This window comes from Drosophila ficusphila, unplaced genomic scaffold (genome assembly GCF_018152265.1).
Source record: "Drosophila ficusphila isolate 14025-0441.05 unplaced genomic scaffold, ASM1815226v1 contig_414, whole genome shotgun sequence".
Classification (NCBI taxonomy): domain Eukaryota; kingdom Metazoa; phylum Arthropoda; class Insecta; order Diptera; family Drosophilidae; genus Drosophila; species Drosophila ficusphila.
The window spans coordinates 1980608-2008392 of NW_025064328.1; the positions used below are offsets into that span (position 1 = coordinate 1980608).

A 27785-nucleotide genomic window follows, 5' to 3' on the forward strand; every position below is an offset into this window, starting at 1 on the left:
TTTAGAAGTATTTATTAAAAATATTTAGGCTTAATTGTGAATTATGAGCCAAGATAGTTTAATGGTTTAATATTGCTATAATGAAAACTAAAATTAAACAGTTTGTGTAAATCAATTTCCAACCTAAATATATGAATTTGTTTGAATAATAAATGCTTTGTTGTGCGGTTTTTCCAATAAACTAATAGTAGTTTAAAAGGTATTTTATCTGCAAAGGTTAACCCATTTTCTCGGCGTGTAGCAGGGAATGAGAGTGAGGAGCGAGGACCTGAGCCGAGAGCCGCATACAAATGAGGCGTACCCAATGTTGACAATGAATATTAACCTTGAGTGGTGCTCCAGCCGGTTTTTGCGTGGCCAAGGTCACCACATCCCCGCCGCTCCAGAGGATGTGAGATGGTGTGATGAGATGCTCGCCGATAATTGCCATGGGCATCGACTGCAGTCGACCTAATGGAATCGCCTTGAATGTCATTCGGGCTGATGTGTGTAATCGATTCTGTGGCCAAGTTGGGTTATTAAATGAAATGCTAAAACGCGATTTATTCGTTTTTAAATTACTTTAAACTACATTATGGGGAAATGATTACTCGATGTTTATTATAAATTACAAGTACTAGTAGACAATGTTGTTCCAAGGCGTTGATGATGTGCTTCTTTCCAGACTACAAGCCTCGCTTACGGCTACAGATTACATTAGAGATTTAAATTGGCTAAGAGAATTAGTTCCCAAGTTCCTTTTTCGGCTCGTATCGATTGGGTTCACATGCGAAGTTTGCATTCCCAGTCGCTTGGCTTGGACTTTCGAGCGTTTCGTTACTTGGCTGCTTTGCACCTCGACATTAAGGCAGTTGGAGAACAGCAGCAGCAGCAGCAGCAGCAGCAGCAGTGGAGCTGGATTCAGACTGCTAACCCAGTTTAAATAATCACGAAGTGGAAGTTACTCCGCGGTAATTACCTTTTGCATTCGCTAGATTTTTCAATTTTTTTCCTTCTTCACTCGCCTCTTGTTTTGCGGCACGAACGGCAGTTTCGGCGGTGACTGACATATCGCATCGTATAAATCGCAGCTTAAGTCGAAATTTAATAATTTCAGAGCCCAGACACTAGAGGTTCAACTGGGCTCCGAAAATGTTAAATTCTCGCCTGCAATTTGCTACACTGCGCGAAAAGCTTTAAGCCTGCTCCTTCTTCTTGCGACCGAAACTCTCGCCGTCTTCCAGGGTTTCCGGCAGCGGAAGTCCTCGAGTCTCCGGAATGAAGATGGTGCCGAGCATGGACAGCATGCAGAATATGCCGAAGATGAGCGGCGCTATCCAGATGCCATAGGTGTCCAGGTCGCAGATCAGCGGCGCCACAATGGAGCCGATCCGTCCGATCGTCGAGCAGAGACCCACTCCGTTGGAGCGCACCACCGTGGGGAAGAGCTCCGCGCCGTACAGATAGACGTTCGGGAACGTGACCGACGCTCCGAAGAGCCCGATGGCGGCGCAGGATATCCGGAATATGTCTCCTTGGCTCGAGAGGCAGGCGAGGAGGAGCAGCCCAACGGCACTGCATCCGTTCGAGAGGAGCAGCGTCTTCTTCCGGCCCAAGTACTTGGTCATGAAGACGCAGAGGATGGTTCCGGGAATCCCCACGCTGGCGGCGATCAGGTTGCTGACGAAGATGTTGCCACCCAGCCTGGAGACGTACTGGGCGGTGCCGTAGTAGACCATGCAGGCCACCAGCCAGTTATTGGCCATAAAGATGGTCTTCACCCGCAGGAACGGCGTCCGGAAGAGGTCCAGCATGGTGCCCTTCTTCACGGGCTGCCGGGCCGCTATCGTCACGTAGGCCGCCTCGATCTCCGGACGAACGGTGTCCACCGGCGCCTTGTTGCACTTGGCAATCTTCTCCAGGATCTTGACGGACTTGTCCACCCTTCCGGTGGTCAGAAGCCAGCGCGGCGATTCCGGCACCAGGCAAATGTAGATCACGAACACCGCCGAGAAGATCGTGATGCTGAACTGGAACCAGCGCCACTCCCGAATAAAGTAGGCGAAAACGGCCAAGGAGGCGTGGCCAATGTTGAAGGGCAGCTGGTAACAAATGGCGATCAGTTCGCGCCTCTTGGGTCCCACGATCTCCATGATCAAAACGAAGCTGCGGATGGAACGAGGATTTTAGTTGTCTGAATATCTGTTGGGAGGTATCCCGAAACCCACCTGGCGGTCATCGTTCCCGCCGTGGCCACAGCCACCAGGAATCTGAACAGGCAGTAGAACCAGAAGTACGGCGATACGCAGACGATCAGCCCGGTGATCAGCTGCATGAAACAGCTGGTCAGGAAAGCTGGACGTCGGCCAAATCTGAGGGTTACAAAAGAAGTCAATATTAAAAAAAATATTATCAAATATTTGTATTTTGCTTTATTACAAGTTCGATGATAAGATAAGTTTCCAGCAATGTCTTACGAAATTGAAATTACAAACATTTTCAAAAAGGCTTTTAACGAACAAAATTCCCGTTTCTGAATGTCCTATGAAAATATGGTTGGTTTTGTTTAAGTATCAAAAAAAAAGGAGTCAAAACTGTAGAGTTCTCATGTAAAAATGATTTTTTTCATCGATCGAGAACTTCTCGAAAGTGAAAGTGAAACGGAAAAATTGTCATTCGCTTAGTCACCTTGAAACTCTTTTAATCGCATTGTAAGTCAGCAAGTAAGCGAATGATTTTTTTTACTAAAGAGATTATATACTTACCGATCAGCACCCATGCCGAAGAGCAAGCTGCCCACCAGGATGCCGAACATCACGATGGACTGGGACAAGCTCGCCAGCTGCTTCTTCTCGCACGTGAGATCCCACTCGGTGATGATGGTCGATTTGAAGACACTGGTGTCGAACTCGATCTCCTCGCACTCTTCACTGCAAGGATCCGTGACGTTGGCGGTGGCGCAGGATATGTCCGTTGGAGCGGCCAGGAAGATGTGGCCCAGCGTGTGCCATCCCGAGCCGAATTTACACAGAAGGATCAGGAAGAAAAAGAACAACTGGTAACGCCGGAAGTCGCCGATCTGCGAGATTATTGGATCGGCTGTTTTTTCCACGGGCTTCAGCTTAGTTGGCGCCTTTCATTCTTCTGTTTGTCGGCCATGGCGTTTATTGGTGGCTATAAAAAAGATTTCGTGCTGTCAGGTGTTTTAATTTTGAAGAAAACTCTGTTTTTTTGTTCAGTGCAGAGGCCTACTGCGCCGACTGGTTTTCGTTTTGTGGGTGGACTTTCTCAAATATTTGCCGGCACCAGAGCAAATTGGACATATCGAGCGGTGTGGCTCAGTGCAGACTGGCGTGAAATTATGGAACCCGGGCAGATAGTGATTTCGTTTACCAGCAACCGGCCACCACTATCAACCGGTTTTCGCGGAGAGAGAGCCGCAGATATTCAGTTTGCGGCAGCGTGACAAGTCGGAGTTGCGGGGAAATAGAAGACGGAAGGGCGGAATGGGGGGCATTAGCACTTGGCCAGCGGATCCACCGCCAAAATGGCATTTGGAAATAGGAGTACGGCCTCCATCGCCGCTGCAGCTTGTCAGCCAAAAGGCCAAGAGACTGGGGCTAAACTTTTACTCTTTAAGTAGGTAAATGAAGTCGACTGCCTGCTTAATTGGAGGAAGGTGCGCCCGGGGACTTCGCCCGATGCTGGGATCTGGCTGGCAGATTAAGCCATTGTCTGCCCGCCGATAACCGCGAGTCCCAGTTACCCATTGAGATGGCTTAATTAAGGAAGCACTGCCTCAGTGAAAGTTGCCCGGAGAGCCGGAGAGCCAGAGTCAGAGATTTCTGGCCTGAGATTCCGCGACGAGTTCCCACGGCAACGACAACCTGTCTGGCGGAGGCATTTTGCGCAATCGTCAGTGGCTGGCGAAATGTCACAACAATTGCAAATGAATTATATATGCAAATTGGATGGCCAATCAATGGAGTAACCATTCACAAAACACATACGACTGCCACGTTGTAAATCTATTGAAGCACAAAGCACCTTCTGAGGCGAAGAAATACTGAATGAATCAAAGTTTCCTCAAATGCATTTGCTTAGTCCCAAAGTCACAAGGCAAAACAAAAAGCTTTGTGAAATCTTTATGGGCGCTTAAACCTTTTTTGTTCTCAGCGACACACTCATTTACACTTATTTTACACTACAAAATTGCTATCGTTTTAATCTTTAACTTTTGTTTACAACACCTTAAGTTGTAAAGCACTTACCTAAAGAATTTTTTAGAAATTAAATAAATTGTTTTCCTATTTGTCCATTAATAAATTTTGAACGGAATATTCCGGGGGCTTGTCGGGGGCCAAACTTATAGAATTGCGCGATAATATTAATCTTGCTGGTTTTTAATCACGTCTGGAAGGCTTCGATGCTCCACAATCAATGGCACCAGCATCGCGGCTCGTCTATATAAAAAAGCTTCGGGGACGCATGTACTTTAATCCCAGATGATAAGAGACGTTCGACACGCGTCGCCAATAAGACAGACAGTACCAACTGCCCTGAACTTGTGTCCAAGCGAGATAACATTCGCATATATCTCTTGTTTACAAAACTATCTCATCTGAATTAAGCCTTTCCACAAACGTCATATAATTGCTTTGGCAGAGATTCGCTTCTGCTTTCGTCACAGCTTCTGTATTCATAAATATACTTCAGGTTTTTTCGGTTATTAATGGAGACATCCGACCGAGAGTCGATACCACAGACCAATAAATCCAAACATAATCACGCACTGTTCATCTGCTGACCACGCGTTTCTCAAACCTGATAACTTATGGTTTACTCACGATATTAGCGAACGAAACAACAACAAGTGAGGCGGGAAGTTTATTTACTTGGCGTGCTGATAATTGCGTTTAATAATCCTAATCTTTTAAGCATTTAACAATTAGCTATAAATAACGATTTTTTTGTGATGCGAGCTGCAACTAATTAAAATGCGAGAAAATAAATTAGGGAAAAATAACATGCGAAACATTCATGATCAGCTTTTGATATGTTAAACGGAAGGCAAGTAATTAAAATTATAAATATACTCTTAGGTGATTTATTGAACATTGATTGTATACTATATATTAATATTTTTTATGATTTAAATATTAAAAAAAACCTAACCCATACTTAGCAAATTATAAACTCTCAATTTTAAATAACATATTAATGCAAACAGAAAACTTTGGATGGGCGAAAATGGAGGGAATCAATGCCCAGCCGATCTGCCATGCAGCCACAAAACTAAATCCAATTAAAGAGCCCGTTTAATATTTACATTTGGTGCCCTGACAAGTGGTCTAAGCCGATTTCGGTGTCCTGAATGGGCCACCGAGCGGACTGTTTAGGCCAGATATACTCGTACGTACTCGCCAGTCCCAGGAGCGGGGAAACGGGTATTTATGGCCCGGCAACGCTCCAATTAGCACACAAAAGGATTACAGGGGAAATGCCAAAATTCTGGTGCTGGAACAGCCGAGCATTGGGCATTCGGCATTCGGGATTGGGGATTCGGCACTTGGCAAGGCCAACAAATGTTTGGGCCGGCTTTGGAGCGCTTTGCGGTTTTTCTTCCATAATTGCAGGCCAGAACTGAACTGAAGTGGACAGTGGTCGAGTGGCCAGGTCCAGGCCGCCGGATTGCGAGGAATCCACTTGAGAGCCAGCGAGCAAATCAAGCAGCAGGCATTTAATTTCAAACTGCCTCCCTCCCATTCCCCTCCCGTTCCCCTCCCACTCTACACACACCAGGGCGCAATCAAAATATTTTATAGGTTGGCCATAAAGAAATTCATAAAGCGAACAGCAGCAGCAGAAGCAACTGCAACTCTGCCAATTCATACGAAAATTGCTAACTCAGCGCTCACATATATCATTTTTATGCGCGGCCACGCCCCTTTCAGCTCGTAGTAAATTGACAAATGCAGCGGGCCAAGTCTGCGAGATGTCTTTGCCACTATTTAAGGTCTTTTTCCGAGGGGTTCGAGGGGCTCGAGGGCGGCGGAGGTGGAGGCGGAGCCGCTGGATGCTGCAAGCTGGGAGCATTGCAATGAAAAAGCGCACCGAAAACTATGAGCAACGCTTAGCGAAATAAAAGTGCTTGTAATATGTAGTTAAAATCCAACTAAGGCGATTACCGCAGAAAGAAAAGCGAATGGAGGATGCTCTGACTTGGAAAATCTAGTGGATTCAATAACTAAGAACCTTCTAATGAACTGCTTAGTATACATTGTTTATCCAAATAGCTACTTACAAGGTAGAGAAATATTTCTGTACGAAAAAACTTACCTGAGCAAAAATTCGCTTTTTCTGGATCAACACTTCACACCTGCCAAGTGTTCGTTTCAAACTGCGAAAAATCAATAAACTGACCTTACTTTATATATGGGAAAATGGCTAAACTACCCTTGAAGCAGAAACACACCTCAAAGCACCTGTTCGGTTATCGAGCATCTGCCTGTCGTCTCGTTGCAATTAGCTACCTGTCCGGGGAAGATATAGTTGTATATAGTTTATATACCTTCTAGTTGCTTGCGTGTAACATTGAAATTTTACTTACGGCACTTGGGTTTTGGACAGAGGAAAGATTAATTGAGAGTATACTAAATCGAAATTAAAAGGGATTTGATTTCAAAATTGCTCAACCCTTTATTATGAGTATTTTTAAGCTACAAGTCAGAGTAAAATATTTGGGAAGAAATATTCAAATGTGTTATAAGATCAGACATCGGTTTTATATCCAGTAAAATAGTAAGCAGAGTCCTTAACTTTTTAAGGGAAATGTTTTACATATCTTTGTTTTTCGTAACCAGTTAAATGACCAATCGGTTCACTATGTCTTAGTGCCCCAATTCAGATGGCAGGGTGTTCATTGCGGGAAGAAGCAGCTAGAAACAAAGCGCCGCATCAACGCTTTTGGCCCTGGTTGCCTTGGCTTTCTGCCCCGGCCTCTGCAGTCGCCCTGCTCCTCGCTAAATCCGCTTTGATTAAGTGCTCAGTCTTTTATGTGGAGATTTTTTAATCGTTACCTCGTCCCCTCGGCGAGAAGACGGATGCAGGGATGCAGGGGAGCGGACTCCAAGGACCGGAGACCGAAGGGCGTGCATGTGACCATGCCCCGTAGATTAATCGCTAATCTGTCCCTGGAGGGCGTACTGACATTTTTAAAAACTGCGCACAGCTCAGCAGAGCCGAAGAAGCCGCTGCCTCATCCTGCTGTCCACTTCATCCCAGGCCATTTGGAGATGTCTTTGGTCTCTGTTTTTTTGTTGTCGGACGGCACATCATTCCCGTTTCGAAGGGATCCTCTAGGACTTCGCATTCGGCCTGCGATTCGCACCTCTTTTTCCGTACCTTTCGGACTCCCTTTTCGGGTTTATAAATAAATTAATAAATTTAAGCCGGCATTAATTATTATGCTGCTTGGCCGGGCGGCAGATTAATGTTTTAATTTCGCTAGCCTAGGCTTCGATTAATTTATGCGCGCCCTGTTTGCAATTTGTGCGCCGTTTTTTGAGTAATTTCGACTGGCCGGGGGCAATAAAGTGCATTAACATGGAATGCGGCTGCCGCTGCGGGCAGTTGAAATTGTTAATTTCGAAGCATAATAAAACGCGGCAATATGTTGCAGCTAAGCCGGGCCCCTTTCAATTTGCACTAGACGGACGTCCTAATGTGTGTCACATAAATCAGCGGCCGGCGAGGATTCGTGATCATCCTCTGAGGTTGCCCAATTTGGTGGTTTACTGACGGCTCTAGCTCGGAATTAATGCCAGAAGCTGGTGGGAATGATGATGAGTCGCCTGCCAACACTTCCCAGATTGATGAGTGAGATGCTCCATGCTGAGGAGATCTCATCTTCCAGAGCCACTTGTATTCTTCGTATAAACAAACCGAAATAGGCCTTTTGATCTCCCCTTAAGTTGCTCACTTAAGTCATTTTTAAGATAATCACTTCCTCGAAAATCTTTAAAAATAACACATAGGGTTTTCCATAACAATATATTGGTTATAAATTAATTAAATGCATTCTGAATTGAATGGCTGATTTATTTAAAAAAAAATACATTTTTCTAATATTTATTATAACACTTAATTTATTTTGAACCCATCTGGTGCTCCAATGGTGACTTCTACCTGTGAAATATGTTTTTCTCAATGTACATAGGCATCGACTTGAAGGGCTGTAATCAATTTGTTGGCCAGCGGCCTCGGAGAGTCCTGTGTTACCTGATTTACGCGTGACGGGCACGCGAATCGAGGCGTTTAATTTCCGCCGCCGACAGCCGTTCTCACCGCAGCCTGTCAGTCAGCGGGGCAGCTGTCATAATACCGCTCCGCTTGGCGAACGCCGACCCACGACCCTCCGCCCTCCACCCTCGGTTGCCAATTCTCGGGGGCTGTGGCAAAACAGCTACACTGCTACCGCTCGGATGGCAGTAGACCAGAAGGTAAATAAACCCCTTGTCAGGCCGCAGCTTTATGCATAATTAGCTTTTGCCGAGCGAAACTCCGAGCTCCGTGCGAGTGTTGCAAACTTTTAATTTATGCCTAGGATGGAGGGACGGCATCGGTTGGTTATAGTTTGCCGTTCAGTTTGCACTACATACTGCATAAGCAAACATATTTTAATTTGAGGTTGTGTTTACATGCTGCTCTGTGCCACGCTTCAAGTCACACAACACGGCAACAGGAGCTGCAGCAACAGAAACAATAATAAGAACAGGACCTAGGACAACAGGAATAACAGCATCAGCAAGTCCACCGCACACCCGGCTACAAAATTCCCATAACTAAATTCATTGCCCTCGAATGAGCTCACAAAAAGTTTAACGAAGTTCCACTGAAGTTAGAAAACTAAAACCAAAACAAATTGTTATAATTATATTAGGGTTTTATGATTTTAAAACTACCAAACGTTATGGGAAAAAATTACCTATAAATGCTTGAGGGTTAAAACAAATATTTTGATTTAATTTTATATATTCTTTATGTTGAAATATATTTCTAAACTTTTGCCCGCAGAACAGTGTTGAATTCGTGCCGCATACGCACCGAGTGCATTATCGCCAGTGCCATATCAGACACAAACATAAATGCAAACAATAATATTTGCTTAAAATTGGCTCCGCCCTGGATACAAGGGGGTACTGCCCGATATCCGGGGGCGGGGTTGCCGATGGCAAAAGAAATAAGGGGCAACATGTGTTTTACATGGGAGAGCGGACTGGAGTTGAGCTACTGGGCGACATGTTTGCTGTTCAATCAGTCGTTCAGTTTATGGTCCCCCTCGAATGCGATCCGCCCGATAGAACCCTCTATATATGCATACATGCTGCATTCTGTGGCCCCGAGTGTGCAACTTCACAGCCTTGTTTACTCTCCAGTTTGTTTTCGCTGCTGCTGCTGCTGCCGTTGCCGTTGCCGCTCGACTCCGCATTGCGTATACGCCGCGTTTGCTGTGGCTGCCCACTTTGCACCTGACATTTTTGCACTGCCTTTGCTTTGGAGCTGCTGCAGCATTTTATGCAAATGCACCGAAGCACTGTGAACGGCCCGGGACTTTGACCCCCTTTCCCCATACGTGAGTGCTGGCCCCGCCTTTTTTTGGTTTTTTGTGGCAGAAAACGTACTTACATGGCCGTTTGCAACAAGGAATCCAGTTCAAATGCCAAGGCCTAATGGGGTTTTTGGAAAAGAGTTGCTCCCAGCCAGTTGAAGTTGGAAGCTGAAAGAATTGCCTTTACTTTGTTGGCATTTTGGCCACAACTCTTTGAGTTCTGTATGCAAAAACAGGATTAATTTTTCTAAAAAAGTAAACAAAATAAGTTTGCAGTAAAATAAATATTAATATTGTTTGATCCTATGCAGATTATATTAATTAAAAAGGTTAAGAGCCTTTAAGGTATATTGATCACTGATAACCACAGTTCTCTTCGCTTTCGGGCTTATAGTTGTTTTACCTAACTGCCTTTTTGCTTCCTCTGAAGTACCAAAATAATTTCCAGCTTTTCTATTTAACATTAATACTGGTAGTGGTATGTGCGTGCACTGATGAGGAATTGGCGCTGAACGGTACAGTGTGCGTCATAATGGCAAAGTGCCCAACAATGATTTAATCCCTTGACCGTGCAAAATGCATTTTAATTACGCGCACGCAGCGAGCAGTGCACTTTAGCATACTTAACAGGGCCACTTGGTGCGTTTTTACGGCTTCTGGATGCCGGCACTCTAACTATCCCTTCCCCCTCCCCCCTCCACTGCTTACCCCTTTGTCCATATGATGCTTGTCTTTTCGGTGGCTGCGGGATTTTAAAATGCACATCATAAATGCATTCATTTGTGACACTTGGTGTAATTTGTTAGTGCGGTAATTACATAAAAGTGCAATGGCCAAACAATCACACACTTAAAAGCCTTTCCCTTGGGGAATCGGGGAAAGCGGGGTGAAAGCGGGGAGAAAGCGGGCGCGATGGCGATGGCAGATTGGGAGCACTTCCGGTGCATGCGTGTGTGCGAAATCGCATTAAAATTAATGTAATTTACAACAATGACCATTAACTTAAATTAGCGATGAAATGCAGTGGCTACCCGGATGGGCGTGGCATGGCGGGGGCGTTGGGGATGCTAGTGGGACTGGGGATGCCACACATGTCCTTGCGGCATGTGTGGCATGCAGTCACGTGCACTGCAGTCCGGCATTTTGGCCAGTGTCCCGTTGTCGTTGTCTGGTCAGTCAGCAGCCTTTGTTTTCAAACAGGCGCCAAGGAAACAAATCATTTGCACACACTGTGGAGCATTCACAGTACCCCCTCTACCCTCACCCCTCCCCCTTCCCCATACGTTTCCCGCTCTTCCGTTGCCATGGCCAACAAATTAACGACCATAAAGCGATTTTCAGCGGGCGACTGGCGGGTGTGGGGAAATTTACGAGCGCGCTCGCAGTGTCTACTGCCGCCCCAAAAATTATAGCGTACATAAATTGTTAAATGCGAAATCCTTTGATTTTAATTACGCCGAGAATTTTTATTGCCAGACATGCGGATGCCGAACTCGGACTTTTCCAGCTTTTCCCCGCTTTTCCTGCTTTCCCAGCTTCCGGGACTCCTTCGGCTAGCTGCTTTGCTAGCCAGGCAAATTAATTTTAATTGTGGTTTGGCTGACGTAATTAATTGCAAGTAAAAGAAAGCGAGACGAAAAGAAATTCATCTAAAATATTCGGCGTGCTCGACGACGACCTATCAAAACAAATCAAATGAAACGCATATTTCTGCTTCAATTAATGGAATTAATTGAAATTTAATGAACTTAATTGTTATGCGGCGCCCATTACCTTTCCCACCTGTAGGCGGTTCACTCCCTACCCCTCCCCGCTTTCACCTAAAGGGAAATATGCAAAGCGGAAGAGCGGAAATGGCAATGGATCCAAAAAATTGGCGGCGAATCAAAATCAAAGGCGGCGGCAAAGTACTCAAAGCATTTCCTGTGCTGAAAATTTAATAAAGTCCCCTTCGAGGCGCAAAGACAAAATGGCCACGCGCCTGTCAACGATTCCCACAGGAATCTTGGCAAGGATCCTCCCTTCCCCCCTTCTCCCCTCCTTTTAACACCCGGTTGTCTTGGCATTTATTTGCGGACCCTCCCCAGGACCCTCGGTCCTTGCTCCTTCAAATGTATATCAAAATCCTCCCCTCGGGTCGCAGGCATTTTTCAATTTCTTGTGATTTTTAGTATGGCCCGGCAAATGACAAAGTCTCAACATTTTAACAACGTATTATGGCTAAGCAGGATAATAACACTTGGACTTCCTTTCCGTCCTGCGCCAGTGTGTGGGTATCTGTGTGCCGAGAGTATCCGCTGGAGAATGTGTGTGTGCAAGTGCAAACAAAGCTGAAATAAAGATACTTCCGGTCCGTGACCAGTGACAAGCACTTTAGTTGCGGCCAGCGGACAATGGAATCGCAGCTCGGACCCCGAACGAATGGAGTTGAGAGCTTAGAGGATTTTTAGCGCAAATTTAGGGGGAATTTGGCTCGACTTTTAATCGGATTTTTGGGGACACACCTTGGTAGAGAAATCGTTGTAACTGAACCCTAAAAATGGTTTAACAAAACCATCAAAGACCATCAAAATACCCACAAATATTTTGCTTCGATTTATACCATGATTACAAACAACAACAACTTTAAAAATATTATTTATTGAGAAATTTAAAATGTTTATTTCCGACCCAAGTTGTAAAAGCAGCAAGCTGACCTTTCATATTCTGAAACACATACTTTTCCAACACAAATATTTCAATAATTTTTTCATTTAAAAATCTCAATAAATTAAAAACAACGTCGGCTTAAAAGCCCGGCTATTTTCTAATTTGTTGATATTTCTCCAAAGTTTATTGTTCGCTCCTTTGTGCTTAACTTTTTGTTTGGATTAGCGGAATTCGTAGACGCCAACTTAACTTGGCCTGACCGTTTGTTTGAGTTGGCCGGTGTGTGTGAGTTTTTCCTCTCTTTTTTTATGAGCTGCCACGAGGATGCAGGACTTTGCTGGTCAACACTACACAAATTGTTGTGTGACCGGGTCCCGTGTCCTTTGTGTGTGTTTGTTGTTGTGCGTCGTCGTCTTCTTTTGCTGTGTTGTTTGTTGCTGGCTCGTTCATTGTGTTTGCGCCATAAATCGCTTCCGTTTATGTTTTAGAGCCACACAATGGCCGGGCCAAGATGGGAAGAGCTTGGCGAGAGGAGATGGCCAAAAGAGGAGCCATCGTCCTGATCACAAGCGTAAACAATAAAGTTTAAAACAACTAAGCAAGATACAAAATGTTCTACGGAATTTCATTTTGCACGGATACTGTAAAAAATGTAAGTTACATTTATACCTTTGAACTTTCATATATATATTTATATTCTTCAAATCCTTCAATATCATGTATTTTATCATCTGTTTTGTTTAATAATATTACCAATTAATTATACGAAATTAAAAATTGTGTTTTACTTCAATAATTTTTGATTGTATTTTTTCAACTTTTAACTTAGAGTCCTATTTAATATTGAATATTTTAAACTAATGTTTAATTTGTTATTGTGTGATCCTGCTTCCCTGTTTTTTCCCGACAATGTGTGTGTGCTTTATAGCCATGGTTCGCTTCACGCTCTTGACCATGTGACCAGCTAGCCGTGTCAGTCATTTTGAGCGCCGTTCCGCTTTTGTGCCCCCGGAGAAGAACAAATCTCATCTTTGTGTTTGCCCTGTCTCCAGTCCCTTACCCCCCTTCCCTGCCTCTCCCTCCCTCCTCCTCCCATCTCTGTCACACCTCCTGCGTCTCGCTTGCTCGCATTATCATTGTCCACGCCCTGGACCGGCATAAAATAAGTTAGTCCTGGGCAAACGTCCTGTCCCCGGACACGCAATGGCCCAGCTCATGTTGACTTTTCCTATTTTAAGTCCGTTTATTTCTTTTACACTTGCTCCATCTTTTCGCTTTTCCACTGCCCCTCGCCTTCTCTCCGACGACCCTCAACCTTAGTGGGTTGTTGTAGTTGGTGGAAAAGTTTTCCACTCGCCTGCCAAGTGGCAGGACACAGAGGAGCAGCAACAATGCCGTGGAAAATTGTGTATTGCATTTGCTTAGCGAAAACTTTTAATGATCCGAAGTCGTGGAGAAGGGTTTGATACGAAACCGGATCCAAAATAGCATCTTTACGGTTAGAGGAACTTGAGATTCTTCGCAGAATAACATGACTAATTAGGAGACATTTGGAGAATCTATTGTTCAGAAAGTTACATTACCACACAAAGGTGTTTTGTGTTGCTTTTAGAGATTATTTTAATGTGCTATTTTATCATATTAAATTTTATGTTAGTAAATACAATGTGTAGTTTAATATCCCAAAAATAAATATATTTATTTTACATGTTCGTATAATATCAATAGATAAGAGTTAACGACATTTTTCCACACATACATTACAAATTTATGTATTTGTTTGCTTTTTTATAAGTCGTATGATGGCAATATAGACTGTTAAGTATTAATAGCATTAAAGCCCCAGACTGAAGCAGGTTTTTTTTGGATCGTCCCAGTTTCTAATTTTGAACACCTTATCACTTGCCCTTGCCTCCCATTATTTTGGTCTTATCGCTTTTTAAAGCGACGCTCTTAATGTTTTCTTCTTTTTTTTGTCGGTCTAGGCTGGAAATCCAGTTCTATCTGCACCGACTTGTCGAACATAATCGAACTAATCAATTTGCGTAAATAAACTGCTCACGGTTTATTATCGAGAAGGTGCCACGTGCCGCACTCGGTGGCGACCCCGTGCGACATAAATCTTTATTTACAAAAGTGTAAACAAAAATTACTCACTCACGCGCATTCACGAGGGAAAGCGGCAAAATGGGAAAATGCACAGAAAGGAAGCGTGTAAAAGGCTGAAATGTGAAAAATCAACGACTTCGACGGGGGGATAACAATGGGGGCTAACCTCTCGAACTCCCCAACGGATGTGAGCGGGTGTGCGAATTAGCATGTGAGCGTTACAAAGGCCACCCACTCGCCCACCCACTCCTCAATAACCCCCTTTCCACCCCCTTTGGAGCCTGCTAATGGCCCTCCCGTGAGTCTGATGCTCCCGTTGAAAAGTCAACGATTGCCGCGCTGCGGAAATTAACGGAAAATCAGCAGCAGCGCACAAAGAGTACGAAAAGTGGGAGGAAGAGAAGTACAGACGAGCCTCCCTATGGTGAGCCGAAATATTTGGTACCTAAACAAATCTTGTTGACTGATCAGACAATACCAGATAATCTCAAAAATGTATAGCCTTAACCACCAAAAAGTTTATTGAAATATATTAAGTTATTTTTTGCAGCTTAACTAATTTATTTTCAACTTTTTCCGAAATGTATTTAGAAAATTTATATTCTCGAAAATATAAGTACAAATTCTTATAAGAATAATGAGATGGCACATAAAAAGTATTTATAAAACAAACAAAGAGGCCCCACTGTAACTGACGTTAATAGCAACAAATGGCGAAGGATGCTTGATTTAATGTACAAAAGTTTTTGATGTTTCTCCGTGGGCGGATGGATGATGGCGCCGACGTGAAGAGCCTTCGCCTTTGCCACCGCCACCGCCATCGCTCCTTTTCACCCGTGTGTGTTGGTTAACTGTCTGCTTATTTCAAATTGTAATTATGGCCCGCTCTTCCGCTCGTCCTTTCCGCAGCGGTGGGTGTCAGTATCAGTCGGCTGGCGAGGGTCCTGCTCGCAGGACTGTCAGTTCGCGTTGCCAACTCAGTGGAGCAGAATGCAGCAAATCACGGAGTCCCGATTCTCGAGCCTCTATGTTTCGCATAAAATGTATACAAATTATGCGTATTTATCGGGCGAATTCAATGAACTGTAAATGGTGTGGAAGTTGTGTGTTGGCAAAGGTGTTGTGCCATTGTTGTTATGCGGTTGTCTGTTACAACATTAAGCCTGTGGATTGGGGCTGAGAACGCGCACAGGTGTGTGTCAAAAGGCACAACGATTCGTCGAGGGTTGAGTTCTCGAAGGCTTTGGGTCGGCATAATGAAAGGGGCACTGAACCGTGCTCATTAAATCGGGCAGGGGTGCGAACAATTGGTTAACATTCAAGTCTACAGCTAAATGCACCCTTTTAGGAACTCTATTTAGCCTAAATCTGTTTTCAGATTAGACTAGTGCACAATTAATAATTCATAATCGCTTTGCCAGGAACTATGCGGCATACAAACGTGAATCAGTGCCTAAATTTGGGTTGATTTATTTCTGTTTCCCATATGGTCGTTTAGCTCAAACGTCAAACCGTCGAGCAATTACTTTCAGCTGTGCTGAGTTCATCGATTCGCTTTTTGTTTCCTTTGACAACCTTGACCCTTGACCCCTCGACAGGTGGCAAGCACATAAATATTTCATTGGCGCGCTCTATCAACAGGAAAAGCGGAAAACTTTTACGGTCAACACATCGGCCCTGAGCAGCGTGCCAGTTATTAGTTAATAACTATTTGCTCTTTGTTTATTTATAATGTCTTAATTGCCGAAACGTGGGCCCAATCCATCCAGGCATTGTAATTTAATGGTCGTCGCACAATTATTTTCCAATTCACAGCCCAATCGGGCCCAGGTATCCGCCGGAGTTGCCCAATTTGGATCCCAGTCTCCCGGTTCGCCTGCCTCTCTTCCCAGCTGTCAAGTTAATTTGCTTGCCGCACAGCAGGTGTTGAGTTTGGCTAATTAATAGGCTGCCCGAGACTGCCTGGCTGGCCCACAGATTTTTAACGACAGGTTTCAAGGGGAATCGGGAGCAGTGAGCAGGGAACAAGGTGCAGGGAACTGGGATCTGGAATCTGGGACAAGGGAACCGGGAGCTGGGAACGAGTTACGAACGGGTCACGTCCTGGCCCGTAAACGCATCCGTATCCGCATCGCAAACTATGCGGGCGACAGCTGCTGCTGCACAGAAATAAATTGGATATGGCTTAACTTCCATTTAATTGAAGAGTTAAATTTGAAGTACCAATACTTTACGAATATTTTTTGGAAGCCCACAGAGGCATTTATAAAATTTCCTGTGAAAGTTTTGATGGAGTACATGGGTGAAGAAGTGGCTGTGAAGTATTGAGACAATTGTAAAATTGAATAGAACTTATAGAGTATGCTGATGAAATAAAGCTATAATTAACTAAAAATCTAAGTTAGATATATTTTAATTTATACAAGATTTTATATTAATTAAATACTTTTTTACTGCGTTGAAAGTCGACTTAATCCTAAATCATTTGGGATACTTCCATGACTCCATTTTGCAAGCATCCCATTTCTGTTCAGAGATTCAAGGCAACTGTAAAAAATTAGATTTTCTTTCAGTGTGCTCCCCCTTTTAATGGCCTTGCGTGCTTGGCAACGTTTTGTTTTGGGGTCCGCGTTCCCGAGTTATTACTAATTTTTAATTTATGTGCATTTAATTGAAATTCGGCAGGGGCCTGCACTCGGCGACTCTCCCTCTGAATTCGGCACTGACTTTGGCTCTGACTTTGGCTCTGACTTTGGCTCTGACTTTGACTTTGGCTCTGCCCCTGATGGCCACTGTGGCTCTGACCCACTTGCCAGACAAACACGCATCGCATCGCAGCGCATCGGAGGCTTGGCCAAAAGCCGAATGGAATTGCCGCGCATCGAACATGGCCAACAAGTTGCAAACAAGTCGTCGCCAAAATCGCAAGCAACATAAATTTTCGCACATTTTCGGGCTGCGTTCGACAAGCACATGCAACCAGAAATCAGCCAGCAGGCCAGCAAAAAAACCCGAAAAAAAAACGGAGTGGAAAAGAGGAAAGAGTTATATGGCCGCACATTTTTGCTGCCCGCTGGCCGCAAATTTATTACGTTAATTAAAATAATTCTTAATTAATCAGAAGCAGAGATGCGGACACTGCCGATGGCCACAAAAGATGGCCAAGTGAAGTTCGGAGCGGGACTAAAAGCCCTTTTGATGTCACTCTTGCTCTTCCCCAGCTGCAGTCAGTTTTGTCTAGTAATGCATGGCGCATCAATTATGGAAGAGCCCCAACCCCATCATCTCCCCCAGAATTGACTGCCCACTAAAGACGCGCCCACTTGGCGAGTTTCTCACGGGACTCGCTTAAAAATGAATTTAATATGCTCTTTAGTGCAAGCGAAGAAGCTACGCTTTCAGCGGAAACAGTGGGCTTTAAATTAAGTAATAATAATTAGTTTTTATAATTTGATTAGATTTTTTATATTCTGATTACATACTTTTTTGTGGCGTTATATGATTATTGCAGAGCTTGTTAATTAGAGTTTGTGCGTTTTGTTTAACAAATCAATTGAGATTCCTTTCATAAGAGATAAAACCTATTCCAATTACTTATAAAGGTGTTTCTAAAAAGTGATTCTGTTCTTCTACTATGGATTTATTCTCCAATGAATACCTTGACATGTTTTAAACCACTTTGAACCCACTGTGGCCCCATCGAGCGACCCAAGCTGCACTTGTCCTCCATTCGCTGCAACTCATTACATTATTTTCGTGTGTTTATTGTTTCTTTGCAGTCTCTTGCCGCCAAAGCAGCGGCCAAGCAGCAGCTCGACTGGCGCCCTATTGTTCCCTGTGGCCCCTCCCCCTGCCCCCAACCAGGATTCCCGCCTCCTGGCCAGCAGTTTATTATGCAGCAACGCACCCCCAAAGCGGTTCGGATCGGTCGGTCGGCTGGCAAACAGACAGCGCCTGACAATGAGTTTTTAGTTTGTGCAGCGTTCATTTCGCCGCTTATCTGCGCTCTGGCAATGTTTGCTGTCATTGCAAATTTCCGAGTTTGACAGCTTACAAGCAGCCAGAGTCGCAGGCGCCCCCTCCCCCCTTTTAGCCACCGTCCGTGTTCTCCGTTCGCCAACCGCAGGCTCAATGTCCGTCGGCTTTGGGCTCTCCCGCCGGACTCTGCGGCGCTGCTTGACGCACAGCGTCTTCGCTTAAGTGGCGCTATGCGTCGGTCGTCTCATCGAGCTGCTGCACGGAGAGAAAATTCGCAAGTTCCATATAGTAATGGATTTAAAATAGAACTAAATTTGAAGAAACAACTTGGGGTAATTAGAAACAGTGAGCTTTAACAACAACTTTAATATAGATTCTGTAGATAAATTCGATGAATTCGATCCTTTATATTCCCAAGTTCCTAATATGAAAAAGTATTAAATTAAAAGAACACCATATATTTTTTAAAATATCTTATTAAAAAACATAGGACTCTATTTGAAACTAAATATTCGATGACCGTAATGTCTGACATTCACTTTATATTGAAAACCGATAACTTCCCAAATTTCCTTGCAGTGCATCCACTCCCCGCTCTCATTCGCATTCTCATCGTCGGCGGTTATTAGTTGGCCACTGCCACTGCGTCGAGTGGATCCGTCGTAGATACGTGGATATGTGGTCTTAATGATGTCAGACCGACCGACCGGGCGAACGGTACAGTGAACAATGCCAGGCAGCAGCCACGGACCTGATTAGCCATGTTGGCCCCTCTGGGGCTTGGGACCGATGTCTTGGCACCGCATCTCGTATATTGTTTGAAGATACACGTAATTAATGTGGACTTAGCAGTTTGGCACTCGGATAACAAAAGATATTGGCCAGACTGCACGGTTGGTGTTCCGGGAGGAAGCCGTTTCGGCTACGGATAATGAGTTCAAGTCCTTGGCTTTGAGTCCCTCGAAGTTCCCTTAAATTTAATTTGATTTTACAAAAAAATATACATGCTTATAGTTTTCAGTTTAATATGCATTGGGTACTATTAGCTTGATTAAACCTAAAGTCTTTGTATCTAAAACTAAACTTTAGATATATATTTGCAAAGATTAATTAACTTTTATGATGTTCGCTCTTCTGAATGTTAGAAGTTTCTGGTTTACGCATGAAATTCAATCAATTCACTACCCTTAGGATAATTTAGCTGTTCATATATTTTCCCTTGGCTAGATTTGGCTTATTTTCCGATTTCCCAACAACCCCTTGAGCCTTCTGCTAATAGTAATGACCATGCAATTTTGCAAGGCTTGCTGATGCTCCCGGTTAAGGAGCAATCATATTAGCAGACGGCCTGGCCCCGAAACCCAAATCCTCGCCCGCCTCCCCCCTTCGATAATATATATGTCGATGCCAATTTGGCTATTACATAAGTGAGTCAGCTGAAAAGGAAACCAGCTCCAGCCCGACTACAAACTGATGATGGAACAGGAATAGAAGTTGGCAAGACGTCTCAAGCTGCGTTGTCAGTAAGTCGATTTGAGATGTGCATAGAAGGGGCAGAGTCATCATTACGTTGATTTGCAGTTCAGAAATGCATGCACTTATTTGCTACCGTCCATGATTCCAGCTGGATTTCTTCGAACCGCACCGGGACGGGCCAGTTCCCTGGGGACTGCCACACTGACTTGCTGACTGAGTGACTGGTCCTTGACTCGCTGACCCAGTTGGCCTTTGTTTTAGACCCGCCAATAACGCTTGCCCATAAGATATTTATTTGCCTTGCTTTTCCAGTTGGAATTCCGAATTTTTCTAAGCTCTCTGCTTTCTGCTTTCTGCTCCGTCTGCCATTTATTGCTCTCGAGATGTTTTCACTTGGGAGCTGGATGACGGGTTCTCCAAAGGTCATCCGCTGCAGCAGCAACATAGCCACACAGCAACAGCAACAGCAACAGTTCCGACTTCATCCATCCTTTGCCAGTCATCGGAATCTCCTCCCCCGTCGACTTTCACATTAGTTTGTGTGGGTCGACGTGCTCTATCGTTCATCGTTTATATTATCGGCTCGGCATCGGCATCGCCATCATCATCATCATCATCTTCATCCCAGTCATCGCTTTTGGGCCGTGGCGCTGAGTTGGCCTTATCCGCTTGGCCCAATCGCCTCGCCCTCTCTCCTAGCCAATTCCTTTGATTACCGCACCCTTTTGCGCTCTTTGTTTGGGGCCCGAGCTTAGGTCATCATAAATTGTTTGCTTTCAAGTCAATTATTGATATAGGATTTGCAGCCGTGATTAGGCCGCCTCTTCCCCGGCCAAGTGGGTCAGTGGAGTGTGCCCGATTGGGCCATTGTTTTAGGCCCCGTTCTTCGCCTCGGCGAAAGTTCAATGCCAACGCCGAGTGGAAACTGCACGCCAAGTGCATTAGTTGAACCCATAAACATCGATAAGCGCGCGATAAGGAGGCCTGCCCACTCCCATTTCGATCCCATTACGATCCGCATTCCCCGGGCAAATTGTAGCACTCATAATTTGTTTTTGATTGCCTGGCACTTTAGCCGGCTCCTCAGCTCCTCGGTTCCTCGGACCTAAGCAAACCGAAATATAAATCCAAACAAGTGCTCTCTGCATCGTCTAGGGGACACTCGAAGCGCCGGGACAAACAAAACAGGACCAGGCTCAAGGGACTCGATACTCGGGACTTGGGTTAGGGATAAGGGGTCAGGGAACAGGGAACAGGGAGCAGGGACCAGAAACCAGGGACCAAAGACCAGACCCTGGGCCCATCTTTCCTTTTTTTTTGTCGGCATCTTTTGCTCTTCACTGGCGCTTCCGTCGCTGCAACGAGAGATGCAAATGGGAATGTCTGGCAAATGCGCTGAGAAAAATATCTTAAATAGAGAATTATTTGAATAATAATTTAAGGGTAAAGAAGATAGTAAAATTTAATATTGTAGATAAAAAATCGGTAAACCTCAAGCTTTAAAGGAATTGTTACATCCAACATTAATACGCAACATTTTACAACTTGTCCAAATCAGCTTAAGTAAATATGAGATATTACATTTTATATTCTCCAATCAGATTTCCTTTCTTAGGATTATTAGTAGATTTTCTTCCAGGTATTTTTTCCTGTGTATTATGCGGTGGAATGGGAATGAGTCCTCTCGAAAGTCTTTTGACAATATTTGCGCGCCCTGACAATAAAACGCAAAGTGAAGTCTTGAGCTGCAGCTCCGCCATCTACCATCTACCATCTGCCTCCCCAGAATTTTAGTGTCTGTCTGTGTGTTTGTGTGTGTTTGCGTGTGGTTGTGCGGCGGGTCATTTAAATTTCATGCTAAATCAAAAATGCTTGTGTTTATTATTTGTTTTGTGTGCTGCGCGGAGTTCTCGGCCGCGGTTCGCTTTTCCTGTTTGTCTTTGCGTTCCAGTTCATTTCAACCGAGCGGCGCTCGTGTGTGAGCCTGTCTTTTCCTTTTGTTAGCCATGGAGGCGCCCTTTCTGCTCCCCCATCCCCCCGGCACTCATCGATTGCAGGCGGCATCCTTTGTGGCCTACACAGGATGTCGATTACATTTGTTTACTGCACTCGGCGCACTATATTTTCCCCCCTCGTTTAATGAACAGGTGCCCGTGTTGTTGTCGTTGTTGGGATTGCATCCCATTCCGCGGACCTTCTTAATTTGCCAAGTGCATGGTGCACTTCGTTCGGCGGAGACATCGAAGACAAACATCACCAGCTCCATCGCCGCACAAATGGCATTTAATCTCAAAAGCGCATCACCAGATTTACGCCCAAGACAAGATCAAAGCGTCAACTTAGCATTCAGCAGCCCACCAATCAGTTGGACTGAGAATCCACTCGAGATGCAATGGATATCAAGACTCCTCCTTTGGACTCCAGATCCCTTCAGTGGGGTCTTCAGTGGAAAAGTGGAGTAATAACAGGATGATTTGCATTAAACTTAGATGTTGCAGTGATTTATTGAAGGAGAGTTTTATGATTGCCAAATAAAAAGGATAGGAATATAGATTTTTTAAAGGGATTCCACTGATTATGAAATTGCCTTGTGGGATTTAACCAGTTATTTTTTTATAACTATCCATTGAAAATACTAATTAAAGACATTTACGAGTATGTAAAAAACGGCTTAACAATATTGTCGAAGAGGGCTTAGTCAGCTTAGGAATACTGGTTTGGACCAAGTTGACCACTCCTAGCCAAGATAAAAATAGGTGATAACTTTTTAATGGAGATCGTGGGTGTCGTTGGAATGGGATCCTAGGCATAACTCAATCAGCAGGCCATAAATGCAAGCTGATTAATGTAGCCGCCAGGCCGACAAGTGCAACATTTCCGGTGACAATGATAGGGACTTGATCACACACTGCAAAAAAAACCTATATATCATAACACTTACAAATTTGAAATTTATTCCGAAAGATTTTTAATCAAATTATGTTGTCCAAAAAAATGTCATTTTAAAAATAATTCAATCTTTGTTTGGTTAATCAAATCCATAATTCCAATAAAGTCTTCTATTTGGTAAATGACTTAAACGAACACCCTCCTTCTGACTTTAGGAACCACTAATTATAGCTAATGAGATTGGATTTCCTAATTACGAAATGTTTTCCTGTGCAGATGCAGACGACGTCATGCAGTCTGCAGATCACGGAGTGGCAATCAAACGGAGACCACATTTGGGGTCCATGACAATGACAAGTGTCAAAACGCAGGTTGCACTCATTTAAATTGGCATGATTTACGTCTGCCCCTCGCCGGCTACCGACTTGCATCCCGTCGGTTGTCATCCGCTGGCTGCAACTGCAACTGTGGCAATGTGGCAAATTCCACCAGCACTTAACAAGCCGCAGGCGGAGGAAATGACAAACAGCAGTGTGCAGCGGAGACAAGATGCTGACAGGGCCAAAGGGACTCACTGGGAGCGAGAGCTGGGCGATCCTATCCCATCTCCATCTCCATTCCGATCTCCATCCCCATCCGATCCGATCCGTTCAGATCCGATCCGGATTCCGGAGTGGGCATCATCAGGCATTCGAGTCGGGGGCCGAGGGTCGCAGTCGCCTCGTGTTGTCCATGTTCAGCGGCAAGTCGCCTCCGTCCTCGCAGCCATTTGGTGTGCATGCAAAGTGTTGAATAATTTGTTGCGAAATATTTCAAGATACACAATGTCGGCTGTTCTCGTGCACCCTGCAAAGATGTCGGTTTTATGTAATTAATCTGGTTAGAAAATAAGAATAAGTAAATGGATAATAACTCTTATTGTGATAACTAAAAGATAAAGAAAAGATTTTTATTTATTTTCTTAATTGGTAAACGTAAGTGACAACATAGATTTCAGATATTTTAGAAACACAATCAAGTTTCCAGAAACCAGCCAGTCTAAAAAACACTTCACATAATATTTTATTGTTATGAAAAATCTAACATATAATAATTAATAAGATAATATTTTGTAGTAGTTCGTTATATCATTAACTACCAAAGTCAAAGCTCATAATGTTCTACTTATATTGTTTTTTAGAATTCTTTTGTCGGGTGCCCCTTGGCTTCGCGGGGTTCCTGCCGAGAAGCTCTGCTCGGTGGCAGGCTTGTTAGTGTGCAACATGCTGTTGCAACGCCGGCGACTGCAACAACGGCCAGTGCAATAGCAACATCGCCAGCCAGAGCCACTGCAACTGTTGCGTTGCTGCGTAATTAAGTGGGCGACAGTCTGGTAAATGCAAATTTCTTGGCCTTGTCGCACTGGCAGCCGCAGGACATGGCCAAATGCAGATGCTGGCGACCGATATGGCCGATAAGACGGCGCGATGCTGCTGTTAGCGGGTTGCTATTGCTGTTGCCGTTGCCGTTGCCGTTTTTGTTGCTTGTAGACGGCGATAAGCGCTCGCCTATGATCTATGATCCTGACCTTGGCTGGCAGCTCAGAATGCGCATACGCAATGTTGCACATTCTTAATTAAAATGTCAAAACTGGTTTAATGGCGCTAATGAACGAACAGCGCGCAGTTCGTTAGTCGGTTGAACAGGTCGCGAGGCTTGACAATATCGTTTGCTGCTTGGCTTCCCCGCGGAATTGCTTGGATTCCTTCGCTCCGATGCTCATGGCTTGTGGATCGCTTTGCGGCTTTTGATCTGCCAGGCGATCTGGGCCTTGATTTATCGCCAAGTGCACTGCGTTTCCGAACAAAAGCAGCCGCCGCCAGCACCGGAAAATGGAAAGTTTTCCCCGTTGCCATGACAGTTTGCGTAGCGACCGTTGATTTATAGAAATCAAAGCGCGGTTTTGCTTGCCATTGTTAAAGTCGTTATCGTGGCTGGAAAACTGCTCTGATCTATGCCAAACAATTGGTCGAACAACGCAGCTTGTTGTTTGATCATGACTGTTGCATAACTGAGTGCTAGTGGAATAATTAATGTTTTTGACCTGAGTTGCATTTGTTTTTTAAAGATATTTTTCTACACAATTCATTTTCTTATTAAAAGCTGATATTTATTTATTTTAAATTTGTGCTTGACGAAGCTTTTGGAAACCATTTGGGGTTATATAATTATGCTAATAATTTATCCTACTCCATAACTCTTTTATTGGTTTTAAATGTTAACTCAACTGCGAAAGTCCTATGCGAAAGCCCGTCCAATTCATTGCATTTTCTCTTGTGCAGCGTTGGCGCCTCTGCTGCATAGCTGCACTTAAAGAAAAGGTTGGATTTTATGGAAGTGATCTCGTAATGTTGGAACATTCCTTCATAACATTTTATGATCTCTTCCCCTTAACACATACCAACAAATAACCGAATTTGAATAGCATAGTCACTTGAATTACAGATCCCAGCACTATTTTTTTCCAGTGCATCGAACCAAGCCGACTCTTGGGGGATCCCTTGTCTGCAAAGTTGTGTGATTTATTTGGGCGGCTCGGGTGTTTTTTGCTCTTTGTGCGCTGCGCTTTTTATTATGGCAAAATTTTTATTATTTTTATTGGTGCGCACTCGAGTGGATTTCGCTGGAGTGGAGCAGTTGCAGGCCCATGACGCACCACCCGCACCACACTTTTCCGGGGAGTCGCCGGGGAGGCTGTAAACACAACTGCATCGGGGATATGCATATCCAGGCGGGCTCAAACGAATATGTGCATTTATTATTTTACTTGGCTTGCTCGCATTTTGCAGCAACGATCTGTAGACACAATAAATTACCAATTATATTTTCATTTCATATTTCTGTCATTGATTTCGCTTCCAGACTGAGGCTCCATGCCTCAATAAAATCGAAAAGGGGATGGGGACCCCACCCAAGTGCTCAGGCAAAAACTCATAACCAACGTAAGAGACAGTTTGTTTTATCAATCAACATGCGAAATTGAATAAGTTTTAATATTTTTCGGAAAATACAAAGAATGATTTACAAAATAAATTGCTATACATGGATATTCAACTGTTAACAACGTCTTAAATCGCAATCAGTCCGACTTTGTTCCTCTTCACTTTTTTTCACATTTAAGGCATACATAATAGTCTCGTAAACCAAACACAACATTGAAACTGAAAATAGAGTTTGGTAAAGTGCATATGCCATTTCTAAATTCGATAACCTCACATGCAAAAATTATTAGAAATATTATTTTGTAAGTTCTTGATAGGTCACTGAAATAGTTCCAGTCCCTGTACAGCCTGATTATTTCTACAGAAGTGACTGTGATTGTGACTGCGACAACTATCAGGATCCAGATCCACACGAGGATGCGGATTTGCTATAAATACAAGAAATCAGCATAAACAAATATGAATTGTGTTGAAGGAAATGAAACTTAATACATAGATCGATCCGAAAAGAAGACATATTGCAGCTAAAAGTGTAAAGCAGGCGACTCCCAGATATATTTCTTCATACAGATCTAATCTATAAAGACATTTACGAAAACACAAAATTATTAAAAGGGCGACACATGATATAATTACGGCGACTGCCACAATTCCACAGAACAATCGTCGAGTCAGAGTAGAGCGGTTAATTCGACACATTGTTTTTATTCAATCATGTTTTTCTAATAAATTGTTGTTTCTTTTTCTATAAAATTGAACAGAAAATTCAAGAAAGAGATGATTGATAAAAATCCGAAGCTGATAAAAGTAAGCACTGCTGCGATATTTTTCGTTGGAATAAGAATTCACTTTGTTAAATTGAAGAACAACAATTTGTACCAGGCAACGATTCAAACCAATACTCAATGGAGCTGTTTTAAACGCAAACTTTAATGAAACCAGCAGGCGGAAAAGTGCAATCTTAACCGTTAAGCCAAACCATCCCCCGAGCTCGGAGCTATCAGAAAGAAAAGCGCGAAAATCCCTTTGTTAGACTGTTTTTATTTTCGTCTGCTGCCGTCTATATTTATTTCCTTTGTCGCTCTATAAAGCCGCCCGACTGGCTTTCTGCAAAGCCTCCCGCCACATTAAGCCCCCGCCCAGAGATTTGGGAATGGAAATCAAAAGTCGCCGTTAAAGTGTCTAGGAAATTGTGCATGCATTAAATAAATGAAACTCCCGTCACCCCAGCGGACGGACGGAGTGACCAAGGGTCGGACCAGGAATAACCTCGGGTCCATGTGCAAATTAAAATGGGAATAGGAGTCGAGGACTGGGTTTTTTCTAGGGGGAGAATGGCTGTCGGAAGTTGAGGGTAAAAAATTAAAACCAAATCCACTTTGCCGTGAGTAACTTTAAGGAAAGGGGTTAAAAAGAGAATACTTCAAAAAGAAAATATTTTTTTAATATTTATTTATTTATTTAGATGTAGAAAAAATAGTGTAAAACTTACAAAAGTGAAAAAACGTAGACCAAAGAAAAGGATAAGTGTAATAAAGAAAACCCCATGTGAAAAATAAATTAATAAATAAACCAAAATTGTTGGCATACTCTTGATCCGAGTATAATTGCCCTGACCAATTACAAAGTTCCGCAGAAAACTAAAACTAGCCCAAGAACTGGGAAAGCCAAAGGCACGTCGATGAGCACCGCACGTAATTCAATCTGGGCAGCTCAGTTTTTCCGGGCTCTTTGTCGAGTTTTTCGGGGGCTGACCTTCGGGGAGGAGGGGCAGGTGCTCTAATTATACTCTCCAATTTTCATGGTTCCCGAGAATTTGTGTTCTCTTCACTGTGCCCTTTTTTTTTGCATATTTTACCATAATTTTCTGTTCTTGTTTGTCTGCCAGTTGTCCTGGCGAACAAATTGCGAATTGAAAACTTCGAAAACTAACGGCAATTACAGAATTTTCCGAAACCGAAACCAAAGCCTAGTAGGAACCGAAGCAAAGCCAGAACCGAAAACTTGGACTATTTGGCTGACTGTGCGTGTAATTATAATTTTCTTTAAGTCGGTTTGCGCAAACTTTTCTTTATGTCAAAGTTTTGCCCTCCCTTCCTCCATCTTTGCGACCG

The 27785-nt window shown here is 43.8% G+C and overlaps 1 protein-coding gene and 1 long non-coding RNA gene across 2 annotated transcripts; both read right to left on the reverse strand.

Moving 5' to 3' along the window:
* Nucleotides 1-512: 512 nt before the first annotated feature.
* On the reverse strand, nt 513-3558 carry LOC108094946 (organic cation transporter protein). The gene is made up of 4 exons (XM_043208362.1): nt 3520-3558; nt 2745-3112; nt 2208-2351; nt 513-2145 (listed from the first exon to the last, which is right to left on the reverse strand). The coding sequence occupies exons 1-4, from the start codon at nt 3556-3558 to the stop codon at nt 1176-1178; spliced, it is 1521 nt and encodes a 506-aa protein (XP_043064297.1). The 3' UTR covers nt 513-1175.
* A 22157-nt stretch (nt 3559-25715) lies between these two features.
* On the reverse strand, nt 25716-26409 carry LOC108094813. The gene is made up of 3 exons (XR_001771578.2): nt 26164-26409; nt 25946-26099; nt 25716-25890 (listed from the first exon to the last, which is right to left on the reverse strand). It is a non-coding gene; the product is annotated as an uncharacterized LOC108094813 (long non-coding RNA).
* Nucleotides 26410-27785: the final 1376 nt, after the last annotated feature.

Coding starts and splice junctions, on each gene's coding strand:
- LOC108094946 (XM_043208362.1), bottom strand. CDS start 3,558: ATGGAGGCCGTACTCCTATTTCCAAATGCCATTTTGGCG. Junction 2,352..2,744: donor TTCGGCATGGGTGCTGATCG/GTAAGTATATAA, acceptor TGTAACCCTCAG/ATTTGGCCGACGTCCAGCTT. Junction 2,146..2,207: donor GCGGGAACGATGACCGCCAG/GTGGGTTTCGGG, acceptor TTCCATCCGCAG/CTTCGTTTTGATCATGGAGA.